At 37.3% G+C, this 24,796-nt stretch overlaps 1 protein-coding gene and 1 long non-coding RNA gene across 2 annotated transcripts in view; one reads left to right on the top strand and one right to left on the bottom strand.

Annotated features, from left to right (window-relative positions):
* Positions 1-1,165: 1,165 nt before the first annotated feature.
* LOC126377062 (thyrotropin-releasing hormone receptor-like) overlaps positions 1,166-24,796 on the bottom strand; it is a 98,397-nt gene continuing 74,766 nt past the window's right edge. Inside the window, exons 3-4 of the mRNA XM_050024695.1 lie at positions 21,710-21,890; positions 1,166-3,163 (exon numbers count right to left, since the gene is read on the bottom strand). Coding sequence (XP_049880652.1) covers positions 2,110-3,163; positions 21,710-21,890 — 1,235 coding nt within the window. The 3' untranslated portion in view covers positions 1,166-2,109. The remainder of the gene's footprint in view (positions 3,164-21,709; positions 21,891-24,796) is intronic.
* On the top strand, positions 10,594-14,131 carry LOC126377294 (uncharacterized). Its single transcript, XR_007567836.1, has 2 exons — positions 10,594-10,677; positions 14,056-14,131. It is a non-coding gene; the product is annotated as an uncharacterized LOC126377294 (long non-coding RNA).

A 24,796-nucleotide genomic window follows, 5' to 3' on the forward strand; every position in this document is an offset into this window, starting at 1 on the left:
GATACGGCTCACCACCTATCACGTTGTTCTAACAGAAAGCTCGGTGAGGTGTGGGTACTTAGTCCATCTTGGGATGGCGATGGATGTACGTCTGACTACCCCATTGGGATATAGTCGCGAGCTTATGTTACGTTGTTATGTTACATACAGAAATAAGTAAACTCACGCTCGTCATCCCTAACGGGGTAGACAGAGTTCTAAGTAATCAGAATACAACTGGCAGTTCTAAGGTGGATATGATAACCTTATGAAGTTAAAAAATAAAATTAAATTAATATTCTGCTTTTTACTAGCCTCTAAGCAAAATACGATAGAAGAATTAATTAAAAATACTAAGGCATACTTATAACTATGCAGAAAAAACTATGAAGAAAACCACAGAGATCTTGCAATTTTACAATTGTTTTTTTTTTGACATGACTTAAGTATTGCCGTAAATGGCATTTCTGTTGACCCGGACAAATGAGGAGCGCTGAAGGCTCTCATATGATACAAAATTTAAGACAACAGGCCTGGGGGCGCCCAGTAGGGCGCGAACCTCGGCTCAATCCGTCATCTGAGAGGATTATATCATGAAATGTATTTGACAAAATTAATTGACGCTAGTGGGCCGATAGCGATAAGCGCTGGATGAGAGGAATCGTCGACCACGCGGGCGAGGTTGGTATCGGAGTCCTGAAGTGTTGTCACGAGCTGAGTGGCCGCCGCTAGTCATAACTAGCCATAGAGTAATCAGATGGTATATTATGAGATGGCGAATGTCTCGAGCCTTTTAAGTCGCCTTAAGAAAACAGCATTAGTTAGAAATCTGTGAAAATTAAAGGATAATGATAAATTAATTTTGCTTCTTCCTTACTGCAAAGGACTGGAACTGTCTGCCGTCGTCTGTTTTTCCGACTCATAATCTGGGAGTCTTCAAGCCTACTTACCATCGCTTACCATCAAGTGAGATTGTGGTCAAACGCGAACCTATTATATTAAAAAAAAAATGTTTTGTAGGTAAAGGCAAACCGATTACTGTAGACCTGTCGAGATGGGTTAGTCTAGAAACGAATGGTAAGACAACCAAATAGGGAGAAATAAACACACAATTTGTCTATGATGTAAATATTCATGTATATTTTATTGTATATTTAAATATAACTTCAGTTACAATAGACACGACAAAATATTACACATTCTCTACTAATTTAATATTATTTTAGTTTATTTACAAGGCTTCTTGTTACTTTACTTTTTGGGTTTATACGAGTTATGCCGGGCTTTTGGAGATGTGGCGAGACACGGAAGAGGCATATTGAAGGATGAACCCTAATTCAAACACATTATGTAAACGAGCGGCAACGTAAAAATGTTGTGTATGAATAAATGAATAAACATTTTATTGGATACACAAACAGAACAGAACAGGTACGAGGAAAAACGAAAAGCAAAGGCGACCTTATCGCTAAAAGCGATCTCTTCCAGAAAACCTTCGGTAGAGGATAAATATACATAAATATATACTTACATACAATATAAAGAGTGACATCGTAACGAATACTGAGGGGGATTATTCAGACCATGATTCTGAGTTATTATCAAGTGGACATTTTTGTCGAATAGTATAATCTACACCTGTAATAATAGCCTCAAAATCAATTGCCATTGATGGTGTATATGTTACTAAACTTGATTTTCCGTGTGTGTCAAGCTGGGTTTCCATAAACGACGTCTTGGCAGAATTCTCAGAAATTCTTCAGTCACCATTACAGTCTATTTTTATGCCTACTTAGGACTATGAACATGGTACATTTTTCCTTTTATAGTTTCTAATAAAATCATCATCAGAATATCCCATACAAATAACAGTTAAGCCGATTTGCAACGTTCGATTCGTGACAGAAGTTGTATGGATTTATCTTATAGCGCGACAGTCGCACGGCTGCAGCGCGATTGAGTGATAGAGATATGGTAATGGTAAGGGTATTTACTTTACAAAAACATCGTCTTTGTTACTAGGCGGAAAGAATCTCATAAAGCAAGGTACTTAAACACCTGCAGACGTTGCAACAAAATTGAACACGTTATGTTTATGTTATATGTTAAATTTGCTAATATAATTGCTAATCACACAAAACTCTCTGGAAAATCATAATCAACACTTTTAGTATTCTGGTATCCCACTACACTTTCTACTTTTATCTTTTGGTAAGATATTTTCTTACGATCCTCTACACTTTTAGCTTTAGCACTGTTTATCAGTACACTACGTCTTAAAGAACCTCTGTTCCGATCTAAATCGAAATCTGTGTTAGTTTTACCACTATTGGAATGACCTATAAACTTTACAGTATCGTTTTCTGTCCCTTTATCTAAATCGGTGACTTCGAATACGTTGCCTTCGCTTCGCATCCTGTTTATTTTTGGTTTTACATTCGCACACACTGGGGCTGATTGCTGACGTATGAAACGTTTGTTTGTGAATATTCTTTCGAAAAAGCCATTTGGTTTGGTTTCATCTTTGCTTTCTCTGTTCTCTGACTCCGTGTCACTTTTATCCAAGCTGCCTCGGTGGGTGAATAGCTTCTTAAGACTATTAGTAGTCCTTGTTAAACTACTACTCGTCGTCGACCCATTCGTAATCGTCCTCTGGGCTCTGTTCTGGATCCTATCAGACGATCTTTTATAACACACACAGATCTTACAAAACCCTATTCTAAATTTTGACGACATGAGATTGTAGAGTATTGGATTAATAGCTGAATTTATATACAACATTATTCTAGAGAAATATAGTATATTGTACCATTTCTCAGGGCTGATTTCTTCTGAAATCTCTTGGGGCGTTACAATTATCCATAGAGCTAGGACTCTGTAAGGCATGAGGCATAGAAAGAAGCATAAGACGACTGTTCCTAGCATGAGAATGACTTGTTTTCTCGCTCTGGCGTTGTAAGGGTCGACGGTTTTGTTCATGACGACTTTGGAGGCAGCTGTGATGAGGTTTTTGGCGATGACGCTGTACAGAATGATGAGGATGATGAGAGGCAAGACGTAGAGGAGGATGATGACCATGACGAAGAAGGTGATCTGCCAGAAGGTGACGGCTTGAGTCAGGCATTGGAAGGAGATGGAGCCGTCGTGTCTGTTCTCGTGGTGCTCAGCGATGGCCAGAATTGGACTGCAAGAGAAAAGAAAGACGGTGTAAGTTCTTATGTTGGACAATACTAACATATTGATACGTGAGATATGAAAGGATGCAAAGTCGAATCAAATATTTACTACAATAACATTATTTATTTATTATTATTTATTTATTTATTTTACAGTTTTACATTCAGCCATTACATCAACAATTAACAACATAAAAGGTATATTTTTTATCGTTTAATTGGTCGACTTTGCACCTTCTCATCAAGTACAAGTAAATACACATTTGCAAATTAATATAATACTAGATACCAATGAAGGAAAAAGAAGATAATAAAGTGGTCTTGAAAGTACTTGATCGAAAAAGAAAACTAAATTACTATCTATTTAAGAAATAAAAAGTTGTGATACAACACAATTTGTAATGGAAACTATTCAAAAAAATAATAATAATTTCACGACGTGCTTTTGTTATAAACTTAAATAGTTCGGAATGTACAAATTGAAGCATGTCCACACAGCACAAATATGCAAAGAAAAGGAATGGAATTATAATAATAAAGAATTAACCCTGAGTGCGGTGACATGTTTTTTTTTTCAATAGAAGTAAAGAGAATATAGAGTTCCTGATTGACAGCTTGCACATTCTTATCAATACCTTTGAATTATTGTAGATTTGCCGCAGATGGCATTAACTACATGGCCGGAACTTATCAATACCACGTTGCACGTATTACTTGTGAAATCAAAATAACCTACGTTGAATGCGTCCTTCGGTTGACTGAAGGGAGGGCTCTGCCCAGCAGTGGGACTTATATTGGTTATATATGTAATGTTATTTTTAGGCAAGGGCACTGCTTGCCGCACTACCAGTAAAGTCGTTTACAATAAATTGATAAAAATAGTTCTTTTAACATTACAATTTCGTAATTTCGGAAAAAGTGTCTACTAAAATGAAGGTTAAATAGATTAATCTAAATAAATCGCAAAATAGTGCCACACAAAGCATAGTGTTAATAACAACAACCAAACATAAATACATTAAAAGCGTATATACACAACAGCTGTCACATATAAATATAGCGTAAGTATGTACGCACCTTGCTTCTCAAAGGTTTTGTTATGGCCCAAAAGCCACTTTGTCAAAGTTTATAATCACAAACAATCTTAAAACGATTAGGTTTATTTTTAAAGATGAAAAAGGAATGCATAACCTGGAGATCTTTATGAGTACTTAATAGTAATAATAATTATGTGTGTTTGTAAAAGGAGACGTCAGGAAACTATTGTTTTTACAGATCATGTTATCAAATAGGTAGGATCCTAAAAGCGTTCTAGAAGCAACATCATCGTACCGTCCAACGTCCGTCCGTCCGTGCGTCCGCAATTGGCGTTTTAACTAGGTACTCTTTTTTTAACGGCCTCCGTGGTCCAGTGGTTGAGCGTTGGGCTCACGATCCGGAGGTCCCGGGTTCGAATCCCGGTAGGGACATATCACAAAAATCACTTTGTGATCCCTAGTTTGGTTGGGACATTACAGGCTGAACACCTGATTGTCCGAAAGTAAGATGATCCGTGTTTCGGAAGGCAGGTTAAGCCGTTGGTCCCGGTTACTACTTACTGATGTAAGTACGTAGGCGCTACATAAGAAATGTCAGGTGCCTTTGGCGGCTCGTAACCCTGACCCTGAGGTTGATAGTCCACCTCACAACCCACACGAGAGAAAAAATTCCATAAGAAATGAGAAAATTGATAGTTTTTTATATAATTTGTGTGACACACTTTTCATATTCAAGTCGCGAGCAAGTGAATTCGTAAACGAGGAACCTTAACTCGTCTGTCAAATTTGACAATTCGCGCTTTGACATTTACTTCATCTACTCGCGCCGTTACCGTGCTAGGCCTGTTGGACCACAAGCCCAGAAACCTTTAACAACCCGCAGATAAGTAAAGTTGTGTGATCCGCGCTTCGATTGTTTTATAAAGATGGGACCATAGTATAAGAAGACTAGGGGGTTAAAAAGTCCACGTCCAAGCAATTCATCTAAGAAAGCAATATTGTAATTTGACATTTGCGCATATAAAAGTAAACTAAGTGCGCAATGCAAACAAATGTCAAATAGCAATATTGCTTTCTTAGATGAATTGCTTCGATGTGGCTATTTTAGCCCCCCTGGTATGCTCAATCCTATGACAAGCCGCCATTGCTAGCCCTTTGATGACGTAAGTGTTACCACTGTGTTACTATTAAATTGGTATCTCCAACATTCCAAGGACGTAAATTTTATTATTGAAAATTACGTGAATTACTGACTAATTTATTTAATTACTATTACTTGTCACATATATAAAAATCATTTAAACTGTAAGTAACTCTTTTACTAAAAGTTCAAAATTTCCTTGCAAAGTTAAATTATAAAATCATTGATCGTGGGTAATATTTTTTTACAAAATGGCAACGCAGGGCGGGATGACGTCAGCTGGGCTAACCTTGAAATGTTAGCTGTCACTTTTGAGCATACCTACATACATACATACATACATACATAAACTCACGCCCGTAATCCCTAATGGGGTGGGCAGAGCCACAAGTAATCAAAGACAACTTGCAGCCACTGTTGATACGAAGTCCAAAGATGGATATGATGAACCTTATGGTGATAAGGGATCAGCCTATCGCCCATAACATTAGTCCATCATGTTAGAGGACACAATCCCTCTGTCGGTTTTTACGACATGCCCGGGAAGAGAAGCAGCTGAACGTGTTCTATGTTTTTATATGCTCCCAGAACAGCATAGAAGCATACCTGGTTTTCATGAAAGGGACTGTTATGGGCATGTTATGTAATGTCGGCTATTTATCACCGCCTCAGGCATACGACACTAGTTTAATATTAATAGCATTGTTGTTTTTAAACTTTTTCTACACAATTTTTGTCTCTGTGTGATATAAAATATAGCTTAAACTCACAACACAAATTAAAATTTATGATTCCCCAAGCAAATTTTTCATCTAACTAAAAAGTACTACAGGAACTAGAGGGTCTATGGGCGCAATTTAAAAAAAAATAGAGCATTTCCTAAACAATTTCTTATGTTCTCTATATCCCAAAGAGGGACTTTCCGGTAAGTTCCTCAAAATCAATATAGATGGCGCTCTACAGTCTTTTCTTCGTTGTTTTTTCTAATTTCATGGATAACAGACATAATGCATCTTTCATCTTTGTTTTTGAGTATAAGGCGATTCTCACACTGCCCCGCATGATGCAGCGTAGCGCGTGGATGCGTGTTCTTCCGTTGCTTCCGTTGTTACGACCGTTTTTATCACACCCAGGCACAGTTACAACTTCCACCCATTATTATTCTGATCAAAATAAAGAGGAACAATATCGTAGTAGCATATTTTTTTACATAATGTGATCCAAATATCAAGCAACAATTATTTTTATATATGCTTCTGCCAGCTTAACAGCCTCCGTGGTCTAGTGGTTAGAGCATCAGGCTCACGATCTGGAGGTCCGGGTTCGATTCCTGATGGGGACATGGTCGAAATCACTTTGTGAGACTGTTCTTTGTTTGGTAAGGACTTTTCGGGCTTGAATCACCTGATTGTCTGAAAAAGTAAGATGATTCCGTGCTTCGGAGGGCACGTTAAGCTGTTGGTCCCGGCTATTAGCCGTAAAAACACCTTCAGCAACCCGAAGTGGAGCAGCGTGGTAGAGTATGCTCCATATCCCCTCCGGTTGATTGAGGGGAGGCCTGTGCCCAGCAGTGGGACGTATATAGGCTGTTTATGTATGCCTCTGCCATTACATTGTATTTTGGAATAATTATGTACCGGAGTAATGAGAAAATAGGTAATTATCACATTAAAACTGAACAACGCCATCTATATTGTTTTGGTGAACGTAGCTTGGAAAATCCCTGATTGAAGTAGTCAGAGGCACATCCATCATAAGGTGAACAAAGTGCCTACCCACACCTCATCGGGCTTGCTGTTTGACCGACCTGGTAGGTAGTGTATTCATATAGCACTAACAAATCTTCAGTATTTCATAAAAGATTTCAGTTGGATGAAAATCTTATATGGTCGTCGTTTATCTGCAAAAGCATCCGTAATTCACTGAATGAAAGAAACCGTAAAATAGTGTTGTGGAACGGATCCGATGCGACTAAGTGAGTTGACTCATTCTTGATTTTACCTACGTTGATTCTCTCTCAACTATCTATTAAATCTCATTTTGTTCTTGTAATTATGTTTTTTTTTCTAAAGTCACAAATTCTGATATCCGCAATGAGCCCTATTTTTTATTAAATTGATCATCAAAACGAGTTTTAGGTATCATCACAAAAAAGAAACAAACTAAAAAGCGAACATTATAAGCAAATGAATAATTTTAGAATTCTTCTTCTTCTGTCGTGTGGGCTGTGAGGTGGATTACCAACCCTATCAACCCTATCAGGATTACTGTGCAGGTTGCACTTGCCCATTGCAGTCTCTTTTGTATGTGTCTATTATTTTTTACTTCTTTGTATTTTGTTTTATTTTTAGTTGTCATTATACTTTATTTATGTTAGCCGCTCGTTTTGTTCTCCCAAATTTTCCCTATTTTATTATTAGCTGTCAAAGATATTAATTGCACCGCTTTCAATTACTATTTAGTCGCCAAAGGCCCCTGACATGGTTCACGTAAAGACACACGACTAACTTACAACATGTATGTATTAACCGGGACCAACGGATTATTTTAGAATTTTGAATCGGTGAGGAAAGCTGAGAAATAACGAGGAGTGAAGTGAATAGGTAGAATGACATACTTGAGTAAGTTGACTCACTGACCCAATCTTCCAGCTCTTCCAACACTAGTCGACAATATGGTGCAATGGCGGTGCGATATTGGCAATGCCATCTATTATTTAAACCCGGAACCAATATAACCGGACAGACTGGCATCTGACTGCCAATATAGTGTATTGGACATTCTTGGACTGCCGTCATTCTTCTTTTCTTTGTAGTTTAATCTTGGCTAGCAGTAAAAGAGCTGTACCTAGTTTCTTTTTCGTTTCTTTTTTATTTTTAACCCCGTTTTGTGATCCGTTTCCTCTGTTTATTGTTGTGAATTTTCTGTCGAACAATAAATGTAAGTAAACGATTTTACAATAAGACTCAGAATTAACTTCTGGAGAGTTTAAAAACCGTATTTAGATAGCGCGAGAAAAATCCAGACCTATTAGTAAAACAAAAAAAAACGTGAAAGAGGTTATAATAATTATAAGCCTAATGACTACTTCGAAGACAGGAATGCTTGGTAACGACCGCCTGGGAAACAATATTAGGCAGTCAAATTACTGAAACATCAGTTTCTAAGCACGTCTTGGGCGCGGTGCCGACATTTTTAGCAGTTACTTTTCCTGGACATGTTGATAAAAGTTAAGAATACCGGTTTAAACATGTACCATAATTATACTAACAGCCAGCAGCACACGTCATATAGCCAGAGTATGTTTAGCGCGAAAGTAAGTTACAATATAGTCAATGCTCCCTAAGGTTCCAATACTACTACTTATTTACGCTTGGTATGCAACTTCTCTCGCATACGACAGACGCGCACGAATGCCTCCGAATAACTTGAGATGGTACATTTTCGAATTCTGAACTCGCTATTCGAACGACGCTTACAAATGTTTCTACGGAACTTAGTAGTATGCATCTGCGGAGTCTGCACGGTAACTCCGCCGCAAGCGGTGCGAATGATACCGAGGGTTTGGGCCAATAGACGCAGCGAACGCTTCTACGGTAGATAGACGTGACACGGCTATTGGTCGAAATAAATAATTCGCCACACGGTTGCCGTGCCGTATCCTCAATAAATGTCCTTTACATACCTATTTTGGTTTATAAAAAATACATTAATTAGGATTTTGAGGCTTCCTACTGTCATTGGTCTTACCGAATCCACTACTTTACTTTACCTTTAAATTAAAATATTATAGCTTAACCTGTCCTAGCTTATCAGAAATAGTTTTTATAACACGAACACTTCCAATTGACGATAAAACTGCCTATTTCTCCCACCAGATGTCGCTAATGTTGAGTGTTCTTAAATTTTGACAGCTCACCATACTTTTGGAGTAAACAAACATATTGTTTTGTTTATATTTTAATACTATAACCCTTTGCGCAGTTTAAATGCAAAATCATTGTGTTAAGTAGGTATATTATTCCGTAAAGATCGGCAAGAAAAATCTTACTAAAACTCATTTTCAATCAAAACTGTCTTTTTCCAACTGGCTGCTATTCTTATTAATAATTATAATTTTGTTGTTTTTTAACACTTTATTGCACACATATTTACAAAACATTTACACGATAAACTTATTCTAAGGTGGGCAAAGGCGGCCTTATCGCTATTCTTTTTCGTAATTCATCCTTTCAGACCGGATATACTCCACGTTGCTTTACATTTTATAGCAATTTATCACGAATTTTAGCTGAACAATATAGAGAACTGTCATAATTTAGAAACACTCAACAGTGCTGCTTTTAGTTTTTATCCTAATTAAAGTTCAATAATGACAATAGTTTATTTCACTTTATTCTGCTCATACAACTCTTTCCAAGCTTTTACTTATGTCCCTACCAGAACAAATAAACCTACAAATTTTGACACAAATTCCCGCGGAGTGTAACGTACACTATTGCCTGAAATTTCAGCCGCAGTTGGTTTCCTACAGTTTTATTATGGCCAAGTGGATTCCAAGACGTTTGTGGGTTGGTGGGTGGTTGTAAAACACACTGGTTCTGTTTGCAAGTAATGTTATGTGGTCAGAGATTTCTAAAGTGTTGAAAGATCTAGATATATTGGCTTGAAATTTGCTATGCACTATGTTAGCGGGTTAGTGTTTTTGGGTGTAAATAATTAGGTCTTTCTTATTGTCAACAAAGGCTAGTTTGAAACAGGTTTTACTAACCGTTAAAACACTAATTTACTTTGGAATTTGTATGAAAAAGGACACTGTGACGTCATAGAAAAGCGTGATAAATTGTCGGACTTATAATTAAATTTTTCTTGAATTGAATTCATATATAAGTTAAATATATAAAAAAGAAGATATTTTTAAATCTAGGGTTTACAGACATATGTAATTTGTATCTATCTGTATCTATCAATATTTCTATTCTAAACAAATAGCTGAAGTTTATACAACTTTCGTCCCATCTCTGCGTTTTAGCCAGTGGACTTAACATTCTTACAGTGTCTATTGAAATTCAAATTTAACTATAGTTTGAAAAGTTCTTCAGTTCATCTCTTGCAAAAATACTCCAATTCAGCATCGCGTATACACATAAGGATGTTACCACATCGATGTTCTGCTCATCGAAGGTATTAATATCCAACTAAGATTAATATTGCATTTCGGCGAATGTGCTCAGGCATTGCAGAATTAACAGCTCACGATCTGGAGGTCCGGGTTCGATTCCCGATGGGGACATTGTCGAAATCACTTTGTGAGACTGTCCTTTATTTGGTAAGGACTTTTCAGGTCGGTGGTCAAAGACAGTGACAGAGTAATAGCCACGAGAAGGGAAAAGGTCAGTGGGTAGACCAGCGGCCCGGTGGTCGGATGACATGGTTGTATAGACAGAAAAGTTGTGATGAGGTTAGTGCAGGACCGGAAAGGATGGTGCAAAATGAAGGAGGCCCAGCAGTGGGATGATGAGGGCTGATTGACGAAGATGATAAATAGATAACAGTTTCGAATCCCGATTCGAACCCGTGACCTCCGGATTGTGAGCACAACGCTCAACCACTGGACCACGGAGGCCGTGGCTATTGTAAATATTCTAAATAAAATATTAAGGTCGCATTTCCCCTTTTTTGCCTGTTACCGACGATGGCTGAACGTCGATCGTGCTGTAACAGCCCTAGCACTTATTGATGTCTTCATTTCGTATTCCTTTATAGAGTAGAGAGTCTTGTAACTCACGTCTTGTCACTACGGGATATTTTAAACTAAAATATTAAAGAATATTTACTTAAAAGGATTTTTTATCTATATATTGGTGCTGCTTCCAGTACACACCGTCTAATTTTATTTTAAGTTAAACCTGTCATTTGCTTATCCCCTGAAAAGGAAAGGGACGGGTGATTGACAACTTTCATGACATCACTATGCTAATGGATGTCACAACACTGGCTTTTAATTGTACTTTGGCAGATGTAATTCGTACCGCGCACCGTGAAGCTGTTGTAAAACATTATCTATAACGTATTTTATCCTTCAGTAGTTACAGGAAACTATTGTTATATCTATATATAATGTCATATATATAATCACTAATTGTACTCAACTAGATTTTCTGACCACAAAAAAAAGTTTTCATCTCGAGCTCCTCCGTCCTTCGGAAGGCACGTTAAGCCGTTGGTCCCGGCTGCATTAGCAGTCGTTAATAACCACCAATACGCACTGGGCCCGCGTGGTGGTTTAAGGCCCGATCTCCCTATACATCCATAGGGAAGGCCCGTGCCCCAGCAGTGGGGACGTTAATGGGCTGATGATGATGATGATGAGATTTTCTGTCTAATAGTCCTCGGGATTCCATCCACGATTTGATTCGATCCACGGACTCGAGACCTCCGGATTGTGAGCCTTTCTTTTTTTAAATGTTTTGACGTCATTTATTGTAGATTTGCCGCAGATGGCATTAACTACTTGTCCGGACAAATGGGGAGCGCTGAAGGCTCTCACCCGGTATAACGTTTAAGACAACAGGCCTGAGGGTGCCCAGTTGGGTGCGAACCTCGGCTCAGGGCGTCGTCTGAGAGGAAGAATATTTGAAAGAATTAATCGATCCTAGTGGGTCGATAGCGATAAGCGCTGAATCGTCGACCACGCCGGCAGGGTCGGTATCGGAGTTGGATTGTGAGCGCAATAATCAATCGCTCTACCACAGAGGCCGTTAGCAGCTGAACACATTCTTTATTTTTTTACAAGCTCTGCATAAAAACAAAATAGCAACATCATAGAAGTTATATAAAAACTCACAAAGAAACACCCTTTTCCTATGAAATAACATAACTATTCATGTAACACTGTTATTGCCTGCAATAACGAATACCTAACATTCACTCGAATGGCTAAACTATTCACGTTACGAAGAGCTATGATGACGCCACTTTTATAAGAACCCAGCGGGTCTAAATACGCCACATTGAAGCAATTCTTTAAAAGTAATACTACTTGACATTTGCGCAAAAGTTTTTGTATTGTAACCAGGCCAAAAATTCCAAAAAAAAAAAGATAAACCTCATAGACTTTCTATTAAATTTATGCGAGTCAAAATCATGTAAATAAAATTTTATTTTAGACGACTGGAATGCCAGAATTGCACTTTTTGCTAAACTAAAATAAAATTAGTTTAAGATAAATTTAGGTTTAAGATGGAGGATCTGCAGGAATCGGCACCATCATCATCTCACTAGCATTATCCCGTTTTTCACAGGGGTCCGGGGGTGGGGTCTAATTTAATTATAATACTAATGTATTTTTAATATGATTTAAGTGCAATAGTTTTTTTATTTTTGTATTGTCCGCTTACCTAACCTTAAGATCTTGACAGGTCCGGCATTTTACAAAAGCAACTGCCTGTCTGACTTTCCAACCCGCGAATGGAAATCAAGCACAGGATAGGTCACATACCTTCGAAAATTCATTTCTCGGGAATGCGAGTTTCCTCACGATATTTTCCTTCATCGCTGAGCACGTGATAATCATTTATGATGCGTATATAGGCTATTAATTTACACATTGTAAGCATCGGTATTTGCCCAACAGTGGGATGTTACGTTGGTTGTATTCTAACGTATTGTATTACAAATATAAGTAAATACAGTCACGAGCTATATCATGTACCCACTTTAGAACCCTGTCGCACTATCGTATTTGACATTTAATGAGACTTACGGTTTAACTTATCAAAGAAGTTGATGTGACATGATTTCAAAGTGTATACCGTACCGCTACCGTACGTACAACGTTCTTTGTAGGGTTAACAGCCGCGAATTTTATGTGAATATACTTCAGTAGAAAGGTTTAACCCTTTTGTATAATCTAGTTTTATAGCACAGCCAATTTATAAAACAGTCTGAATTGTTATAGATTTGAATAAAATTTTATTTTTACCCACGACGGAACGGAGCAGGTATATGCGTTTAGGGTGAGAGATGTTTGTGTGTGCGTTTGTGCAAAGAAATGTTACTAATTATCTTCTAAACTAATAATCCGATTTTGATGCGGTTTTCAATAACGGGTTTGTGTTTGATAAGTTCATGTTATTAGACAGGTGTCATGTCTGTAACTCACTAGGGGGCGCCACAATATTAGTGTTTAGAGTCAATATTATTCGAAACGCCTCTTCAATTTATAATAGCAATTTATTTGCAATAGTTTTTATTAGTTAATTGTTTTTGACAGGCGTTTTTTTTTCGGTTCCATTGATTACACGTAATTACGTCGAACACGGTGCTGTTTCATTGCTACCTAAATCCCTTAAAAATCAGTAAAAAGGCATATCAGGCATATTCATGGTCCTTCGAGCCAGATTTCAGAGAAGATCACAATCAATAAATTGTAGTTAAATTAATACGAAATGATTGGCGAAGATTAAAGAAAAATCAAGATCGACTATAAGTGGCTCGTGGATTGTGTGGTCAAGTGAATCAAATTCATCCAATTAATCCTCATTTAATTCATAAAGTTGTACCCATCACTCAATAATCAGGTTGTATTAAGTAAACAGCCTCCGTGGTCTAGTGGTTAGAGCGTTAGGCTCACGATCTGGTGGTCCGGGTTCGATTCCCGATGGGGACATTGTCGAAATCACTTTGTGAGACTGTCCTTTGTTTGGTAAGGACTTTTCAGGCTTGAATCACCTGATTGTCCGAAAAAGTAAGATGATTCCGTGCTTCGGAGGGCACGTTAAGCCGTTGGTCCCGGCCATTAGCCGTAAAAATATCTCCACCAACCCGCAGTGGAGCAGCGTGGTGGAGTATGCTCCATACCCCCTTCGGTTGATTGAGGGGAGGCCTGTGCCCAGCAGTGGGACGTATATAGGGTGTTTATGTATGTTATGTATTAAGTAAAGTGTTGTTAATTACGGTTAGTATAATTTTAATTACATTTATTACCCACGACGGAACGGAGCAGGTATATGCGTTTAGGGTGAGATATGTTTGTGTGTGCGTTTGTGCAAAGTAACGTTACCACCTATCTTTTAAACTAATGATCCGATTTTAAGGCGGTTTTCAATAACGGGATTGTGTTTGATGAGTTCATGTTCTTAGACAGGTGTCATGGCTGTAACTCACTAGGGGGTGCCACAATATTAGTGCAAAACAATGTTGCAATATAATCAAAACGAAATGTCCGATTACAATTCTGTTTTCGGCAATGTGTACGTGGTAGCTTATTGCATGTTCCCAAATAATATAAAAATTACGTCTTTCTAGAGGGTGCTACAATATTAGTGAAAAATAGTATTGCAATAATATTAAAACGAATTGTCCAATTTCAATGCGGTTTTCAGCAATGGGTTCGTAGTTGAATGGTGCATGGTCTAAGATAAGTCTTATGATATTAACTCACTAGGAGGCGCTGCTATATTAGTGTGAAACGTTTATATTGCAATATTATTAAAATTAAAACGTATTGTCTGATTTCAATGCGGATTTCAGGAATGAGTTCGTGGGTGATTGGTGCATGTTCTCAGATGAGTGTTATAGAGGTAACTTTAAACAGAAAGCAACTGTATAATATATAATAAGGGACTTAATATTATGTGGTAGGATGAATCACACTTATTGTTTTGCGAGATCTTACCTACACATTATATAGATTATAATTCGTATATGCTCTCTAAAAAGTCTGAAATAAAATTAAGCAAAATTAAAAATTTTGAAAAAACCCACGACGGTAAAAATATCATCGAAAAAGAATAAAATAACTCAAAACCCCCGACTTAAGCCAATTATTATGTAACGAAATATTATATTAGACTTAAAAATACTTTCTAAAAAAGAGTTGATATCTCGAGACATCGGTAATAGATAAACTGAAGTACCTAAACAATGAATATGGATGTTTACAGTTTTTTCCTAACGTGTCTGTTTCTCGAAGATATACTTAAATGTAGCGATAATAATTTTACCATAATACATAACCGAGGAATATCCGTCGGGGGCTGCCATTAACCCAGCTAAAGTTTTTCTAGTGACGTGAATACAATTATTGAAGAATTGTAGATGTTTAACGACGACATAAAATACACTTATGAGTATGATTAAATTTCTGTTGAAATTTCATATAGAAAAGGCAGCCCCCGACGGATATTCCTCGGTTATGTATTATGATAAAATTATTATCGCTACATTTAAGTATATCTTCGAGAAACAGACACGTTAGGAAAAAACTGTAAACATCCATATTCATTGTTTAGGTACTTAAGTTTATCTATTACCGATGTCTCGAGATATCAACTCTTTTTTAGAAAGTATTTTTAAGTCTAATATAATATTTCGTTACATAATAATTGGCTTAAGTCGGGGGTTTTGAGTTATTTTATTCTTTTTCGATGATATTTTTACCGTCGTGGGTTTTTTCAAAATTTTTAATTTTGCTTAATTTTTGTGTATTCTAATCAATATAAAATACTTAAACCTTTACATTTGTTAGAAAACATTTCGGCAACTGAGTAAGTATACTTTAGCCTTTTATTAAATACGCAACCGACACTATCTTTTACGTTTTCGCTTAAATCACAGTGTGTTTTTCACATAAAATATTTTTAAATCACTAAATATAAATTACAGCCCAGTCACTAAGTTCATATTTAGTAATCATTCACTTCAATCAGCATTATTAACCGCCATGTTTTTTGACTAGAAAGTTCTATCTTAAGGCCCCTATAGCCGCCAATGACCTTGAGCGTTCTGTCAAAATTTGAGAATTGACAAAAACTTGTCAACCGAAGCGAGCGAACATAGAAACGTCACGGAGTCGCTTTACTATTTATTTTATTATTTAATTTTTCTTATAGAAAATATTGTAATGACTATAAGTGACAATTCGTGAATGTCTAGCAGAACGGTATGGTAACTAATACTACGATTTCAGACGATTACAAGCGAGCACGATCACCTATCGCAAGCGATTATAAACGATGATCGACGATTACAGACGATTATGTATGACTACACCATCGAGTATGTCTTTTGACAAGGCATTACACAGATTAATGAATTTTCAATAAGCTAGTTTACAACTAGTCAAATCAGTAACTTTTTACTAAACGTCGAAACACGAAATTACTATGGAATTTGCATGAGTTTTCATGCACACTATGACATCATAGAAAACGTAACAAAATGTAGGACTTATTATTACGTTTTTCTTGATTAAAATTCATAAATATTTTAAATAGAAAAAAGAAAATGTTTTTCGTTAGTTTTAGATCCGTCAGTAATCAGAATTGCATAATTTATCTTGAACTTGGTACACGACCCAATTGTAGGTACTTTAAGATGAAATCACCCACCAAAAAAATGCCAAAATTTGGCAATTGATGTATTTTTTCCATGATGTCTTACCTGCCTGAACTTACCTTCCCGTACCGTCGCCTCACCATAGTGAAAAGCACGTACCTAAGCGCCATTTTCAAAAAAATCACATTTCCATGTGTTTTTTTCCTACAAAACGTCAATTTTTTTCAACTAATTTCAATCCTAATAAAAATTGAGAGCACAATTTTTTACCTGGATTAAAACTAGCGTGTCTATTGTGAGGTTTTTTTCAACAAAGATCACATAAAAATGTGATATTTAAAAAAAGCGCTTACCGACTCGATTTTCACAAGTGTTAGGCGACGTAAAAACATGTGGCGTCAATTTTCAACGGGATTGCAATTAATTGAAAAAAACAGAGCTTTTTTTAAAGAAAATCATATCAGCGGGCCTGGCACCGTAAGCACGCGACTCTTTCTCGCCGTGACAGAGACCGTCTGTCTCTTTCTGTGCAGTACTGACAAATGTCGAGGCGAGAAAGAGTCGCGCGCTTACGGTGCTAAGCCCGGAGAATGTGATTTTTCAAAAAGGGGTTTATGTATGTGGTTTTCACTATAAGGCGACGACATGACATTCAATTATCAAGCTTATGCAGTAAGGCATAGAAGTCTTGTCTCCTTTTGTTACAACAAACCGTAGCTAAAAGCCAATCACCGCATCCAAAGTCAATCCTGGATGTGTTTGATTAAATAACTTCCATAGTCCATTGTTAGAAGGTAACCAAGTCTTTATGGTATTTATATAGCTCTCTCGTTTCAGCATCACACGCGAGCGAACTTAGTAGTTACTATGTCTTAGTCAACTATTCAGGAGGAAATGGCCAATGACATTAATCATTTTAATAACTTAATACTCATCATCATCACCCTAGCATAATCCCGTTCCTCACAGGGCCCGCTTACCTAACCTGAACATTTGACAGGTCCGATTTTTACAGAAGCGACTACCTGTCTGACCTTCCAACCCGCGAAGGGAAAACCAGCCCAATACAGGTTAGGTCACACACCTCCGAAAACGCATTTCTCGGGAATGAGGGTTTCCTCACGATGATTTCCTTCACCGCTGAGCACGTGATAATTATTTATGATCCAAACATGAATTCGAAAACAAATTCGTCAATCATTCGAACCTGCGACCTCAAAGTGAGAGGCAAGCGTTCTATCAATTTGTTTGCATTGCGCACTTACTTTTATATGCGCAAATGTCAAATTGCAATATTGTTTTCTTAGATGAATTGCTTCGATGTGGCATTTTTTACCGCCGTGGCCTTTTTTTAAAACATCCTGGATCTAATTGCGGTATGTACGCCTAGACTTTCCTCTTCCATTTCTAGATTAGCATTTTATAATATATCTTTGACCCAGTCAAATACCCTATTGTTCTGTTTTCTTCTTCTTCTATCGTGTGGGTCGTGAGGTGGATTACCAACCCCATCAACCCTGGTGTCAGGGTTACTATTGAGCCGCCAAAGGCCCCTGACATGGCTCATGTAACGACTACTTACTTACATCAGTAGTAACCGGGACCAACAGCTTAACGTGCCTTCCGAAGCACGGATCATATTACTTTCGGACAATCAGGTGATTAGCCTGTAATGTCCTAACCAAACTAGGGATTACAAAGTGATTTTTATGATATGTCCCCACCGGGATTTGAACCCGGGACCTCCGGATCGTGAGCCCAACGCTCAAACCACTGGACCACGGAGGCCGTCTTTGTGTTTCTTCTATTGTTCTGATCTTAGGTACCTATATCGTATTATATCTCTCTATTGTAGCTAAATTGATTAAAGCCGATTAAAACAGGTTTAACAGCGCATGAATGAGCAGTGAGTGTATTCTAATAAAGACACGCACCAGTTCCGAGCGGTAGCTACAGTTAATCCGTCTAATGCTTTTATAATTTCCCTCTCATACTTCCACAAAGAGAAGATATACCTACTAATCAACAGTACTACCATAATTATGGCATAACTAATACATATTCTCTGATATCAAACTCTATTTGTAAGTTTTTCCACCAGCTTGCACCAATGAGTTATTCATTTATCTTAAGTGCACTTTTCACTAACACAGTTGACTCGACCATTATAGACGGCGATACGGCTCACCGCCTATCACGTTGGTCTAACAGAAAGCTCGGTGACGCGTGGGTACTTAGTTATGACTTATGATGGATGTACTTCTGACTACCTCAATTAGGATGTGGTCGTGAGATTAAGTATGTTGGAAGTTTATTGACAAGTTTAAGCCGATTCTGCGATGGTCACAGATTACTGATTATAGAAAGATGCCGCGGAAATATGCACAAAATGAGCATATTATATTAGATAACGATCGTATTGTAAGACTTTCTACATCATTCATTGGTTCTGTGGTATCGCGTAACCACAACTAGCGCTAGTGTTACTACGCAATGCACGGTGGGTGAATCGATAAGCGGTCTAGCCAGAAAATGTCTTGGTGCGGACTCTAGTACTCTAGGACTCTCTTCTTTTATTTTTTTAAAGAACGTCTAGGGCCCTGTGCCGAGGTTTTTCTTGCAGCTTCTTTTCCCCGGCTATACAGGTTGTGAGAAGCTGCAGTAGTTTTAGGCGGATGAGACGTTCGTTATGTAAAATTGACGATTCAAAGTGTAACTATGTTACCTACTGAATAAAGATATTTTTGAATTTGAATTTGAAAAGTAATTCAGTGCTGAGGGCATATCTCCCTTGTCGCGATTTTTATAATTTGTGCCTTACTTTTGTTTTGGGTTTTGTAGTAATTTACACCATGTAATTAATATTATGATATGTTACAGAAAAACTCACGCTGTAAATTGGCAACACTAAAGCCGCTTGTGATTTATGTTGCCAGTTTAGCACAGTTCTTATCTTCAGCTTCAAAAACTTGACGATATCCAATTTTTCTCTTCGGAAGTTTAAGACTTTTTCTTACTATGTCTTAACTTGTTGTGTAAAGGCCAGTACAGCGCTAAACAACTTCCAAGTTCTATCAGATAAGCTTCTTCTAAGAGATTTTGGATTAGTAAGTAGGTACATTATAGAGACGAAATTATATTTTTAAATAAGTCAATGTGGTGAAGACCGTTTGGGCTAAAAGACCGTCTATTGCCAATAACTTCTAAATTTGAATAACTAGCGCCTTACGTCTCTGTCGATAAAATAGTCCCTAAAGAGCCAGTCCGAACTAAAAACCATAGATGGTGCTAGTATGATTAGTTTGGACAATATCGGTCCTGCAATTTTTTTACCATTTCGCGCTCTAGAATGCAGTGGCCAGTGGCGGATTTTTGATCAAAAAAAAGTGGCAAATCGGAGGATTCTCAGAAGTTTTTCTGATCACTTAGGTTATTTATTGATCCATTAATGTATTCGTTAAACATAATACAGGAATATAGCTTTTAGTTAGAATTTATACCAGTGTTAAATTTTAAATTAGAAAATATAATAGTTGGAAAGACCGTCTACATTAAGAGAGGGAAGTCCGTCATATGCCGATCTTGCCTCAATCCAGATATTGACAACTATTACAGCAGAGCGTATTTTATGCAAGACTAGTGAGATAGTATTTTGTGTCCCATTCTGTTAATATTTTGTGTTTGTGTGTGTTCACATTATAAATCTTATTGACTTATGCCTAATATTAAGTAATATGTGTATGTCACATAGTCTACCACCAGACAATCAAGACGCTTTTTAGTGACACCTCATTTGTTTAACTCTGATAAGTACTTTAGGGGTTAGGAGGGAACAAACGTGTATACACACATACATACACACATAGCGCATAACCCTCCTTTTGCTTCACCGCAGTCGGGTAAACAATATGAAGAAATGTTTACAACCACTGTCACCAAAGATATGCCGGTCTTGCCTTGTTTCATAAAAATAATCATTTATCTATGTAATGAAAGCCTTATTCATAAATCGGTAAAGTACGTATCAGAATGGCATTGTTGGTACACCGCCTGAAAATATTTTTATACGTCTAGGCCTACGATTTCTTACTAATAATGCGTTTTTTCTTTTGTGGACGGACTTGCCTCACACTGCATTGGAAGACCGTCTACTTTGACATGTTTTAAAAAAACGATTGTATAACAAAAGATTACGGCGCTTTCTCTTATACTTAGACTTATAAACATAGCCAAGTAAATTATCTATCATACCCGATCATTTGACTTGGTCTACAAATAATATCTTCTTCAATAAATTCAATCAAACTCAAATTTTAGAACAGTATGCCGGTCTTCCCCACATTGACCGTTAACTCGGACTCTAAACCACTGAATTCGACTCTGTGAGTTTAAATTCATGTTTGGATCATAGATAATTGATATCACGTGGTTTCCAGGATTTGTGCTCGGTAAATGGCAATGGGCCTCTTATTACATGGGACTTAAACATAGCTGGCGAGGAGTGAGTGTACCATACACTTCTGCCTATGGGTATACGGAATATGTGATTCTATATTATGCCATGTTTAATAATAATGTTGTATAAAACTATTTTGGTATTACATAGCCGGTTGAAAAATCTTTGCTTTTAAAATAATAATAATAAGGCAATGAGAACGTCCAAGTTGTTGGCATCCCCAACAAAATTATATTCCATATTTTTAAGTATGGCAATACTTGCCTTCTGAATCTCGAATCTAACTAACGTGTATCGTGTGTTAAAACATTATAATATAAAAATTAATAAAAGGTGCAGTCAACAGTGTCCAGCTGTGTTATTCCCCATACCTACCATCAAGCAGAGCATCGACCACATCTAGATGCCCACACAAGTCTTGTTTTACCTATTTGCACTGATAATCATTGACACGTAATTAATAATCCTACATAAAAAATAAATTAAATTCGGATATATTTTTCAAAATTCGAATCAAAATCCCCGCGCGAACTCTACCCCGTCATTGGCCATCCCCTCCCCTTCATCCCCACCAATCTACCTCGTGAACAGCGCAGCGAAGAACCACGCCAGTGCGCAGATGAGCGTCGCCCGCGTCTTAGTGCAGACGTATCCTGCACGCAGCGGCTCGCAGATTGCGTAGTATCGTTCGAAGCTGATAGCTAAGATCGTCAACACTGAAGCGTGAGCTACCGTCAGCTCCACGAAGGGTACTGCTAGACCTGGAATGGAGGAAATTAGCTTTTTAAATAAATACAACTTAGGTGAAGGAAAACATCGTGAGGAAACCCACATTACCGATAAATTTATTGTCAGTGGTATGTGACCTAACCTGTATTGGGCTGGTTTTCCCTTCGCGGGTTGAAAGGTCAGATAGGCAATCGCTTCTTTAAAAAACCGGACCTGTTAAATCAAGGTTAGGTAAGCGAACCCTGTGAAAAACGGGATAATACTAGGGAGATGATGAAATAAATACTACTAAGTTAGAAGACAGTAACTGTCAGTACCTGTTATTCAGAGGACGGCTTTGAAATAGACTAGTTTGGGCGACATCTCATTCGCGTCAGACAGAGTATTGCGGGGCGGAAGGCAAGAGGGAAACCACTGCCCTATTTTTCCCTAAAAAAGTAGCATGGAGAATGCTACACCGAGAAGAGCGTGGCTTTTAAATTAATGGTGATGAAAGTGTTACTTATAAGTTACCATGGGCTCTAAAAATGGTTCGGAGTAGGAGTCTGCTCCGAGGGTGGGGCTTAGTCATAATTCATCGTCATCACCATTCATCATTTATATTGAAATATAATAATTAATTTTACTGAACTAGACGTTCTGTCTAATAGTAGGTAGATACCTAATTTTATTACTCTCGGTAAGTTTTGTAATTTCCTTCCTTCTGTAACTGCGTAGGAGTTTGTCGGTAATAAAGCATACGAATTTCTCTACGCGATTCACTTTAGTATATTTATTTGATAAATATTTATAGCCTAAATAGCAAGGCTAGACAGACGCATTCTACAAACTACATGGAAAAACAAGTTTTTGCACTAAAATAGTTTCGTTTTATTAGAACCTTGAAATATTGAAAGCAATCAATTTTCTTGAATGAGATATGAACGCGTGAAAAAAATTGAAGAAAGTAATGATGAATAATAAATAGTGATAGGTCTGGTTCGACCAGTCTGAGTATTGTCTTTATTACCCGACAGCGGCGAACCAAAAGGGGGGTTATGTGTTTGACCGCTTTTTACAGGGTGTTAGTGACATCGTAACGAATGCTGAGAAGGATGATTCAGACCATGATTCTGAGGTAATATCAAGTGGAATTTTCTGTCGCAAAATTCATGTTTTTTTAAATTATTTTAAATTGAATACTTTTGGGCAGTGTGTAGATATTTGCTGAGGTGCTAAACTTCACCTCCCGCAAAAAGGGTCAGAAAAAATGTAATGTGAAGCTGCCTAAAGGCAAATCCCGTCTATGATTTATTTGAACGTGGTACTTACTGCCCACCCCATTAGGGGTTACGAGCGTGAGGTTATGCCTTAGAAGAATGTGTCCTAGACAATATTTAAGACCATCCCACGCAAATTGGCGAATCCTTTTAACTCTATGGCAAGTCAAATACTGAAAAGCATTCTAGTCAAAGGAACTTGAAAGTCGCTATAAAACCTAGTTTAAAGCCGTCTCCCTGTGTGGGTGTCTTTATAAAGGCTAATTTGTTATACACAGTGAGATAACTGGGTTTCATATTTCTCTATATTTTCTCCCTTGATGAAGCGTGTGGGCGTGAAGAGTGGAGCTCGAGTAGAGAATGAAACGAGGAAATAAGATCGTTGTACCGCTTATGATAATACTCTCTACGAAGTCTATTGAATTATAAAATTATTATTATTTATTATTATTAAATTACTGTTTTATTTAATTTTATTTTTGTTTTGTTTGATATTTTTGTTCTTTCGTAACTGTTTTGTTATGGTGTAAATAAAGTTTATTTGAATAGTCTATTAATATTTTTACAATGCCTTTAGACAAGTCTTCTTACCTCAAAAAAGACATAATTATGCAGGGTGTTAGATTAGGTCACATACCTCTGAAAATGTATTTCTCGGAACGTGGGTTTCCTCACGGTGTTTTCCTTCACCGCACGTGATAATCATTTATGATCTCAACTTGAATTCGAAAACAAATTCGACAATCATTGGTTTAGGCCTGTGCTGGATTCGAACCTGCGACCTCAAAGCGAGACGCTAGCGTTCTACCAACTGGGCTACTACGACTCCACAAAATCATGTCAATTTTAGTGTTCTTTTCAAATTATTATCAGTCCCATATTGTGCTTTAAGCAGCATGGAGCCTAAATTTAAAATAAGTAAACAAAATAAAATGACAAATTATTAAAAATCATCATATTAAATATCAGTGTAGAACAACTTTACACTCACATAGCTTAGCGAGTATTCGCGTTGTTCGATTTACGTGTTGCGGTACAGCGAAAACTCATAATCTTAAAGAAACTTTTCCGACAAGCAAAATACCAACCATCGTTTTTGTCACTAACACCCTGTATGCGAATGCAAAAGCGACAATTATTTTTCTATTTGTTCAGTTTCATGAAAGGAACGTCGAAAAATGAAACAAAAGCGACTTGAAACCTGTATTATACCTGTGGGTTGTATTTAAAGAACCCTCAAGTTCTGAAAAAAGACTGGAAAATGAGTGTTTACTTTATATTCGCCCTAGATCTTTGTACTGTACGCTTATTTCTAGATAGAAAACTGTGTTTTGACGATTTTCATTTAAAAGACGAGTATTATGTTCAGAAAAAATGCTCAGTTAGTTGATAATTTCACCATAACCAAACATCTGGGAGCGAATAAGAAACATACAACGCCTTTAAACGAGTCGAAGGATGCGCTTGGAAGAGATTGCTACTTAGCAGTAAAGCTGCCTATTGTACTCTTTCTATTTCTCTTTTGTTTTGTATTTTGTATTTACTGTGGGTGTAATTAAGTATTTGTTATGTTAGAATGCCTCAGTGGAACAGCCTCTGTGGTCTAGTGGTTAGAGCGTTAGGCTCACGATCTGGAGGTCCGGGTTCGATTCCCGATGGGGACATTGTCGAAATCACTT

This window comes from Pectinophora gossypiella, chromosome 22 (assembly GCF_024362695.1).
Source record: "Pectinophora gossypiella chromosome 22, ilPecGoss1.1, whole genome shotgun sequence".
Lineage (NCBI taxonomy): Eukaryota > Metazoa > Arthropoda > Insecta > Lepidoptera > Gelechiidae > Pectinophora > Pectinophora gossypiella.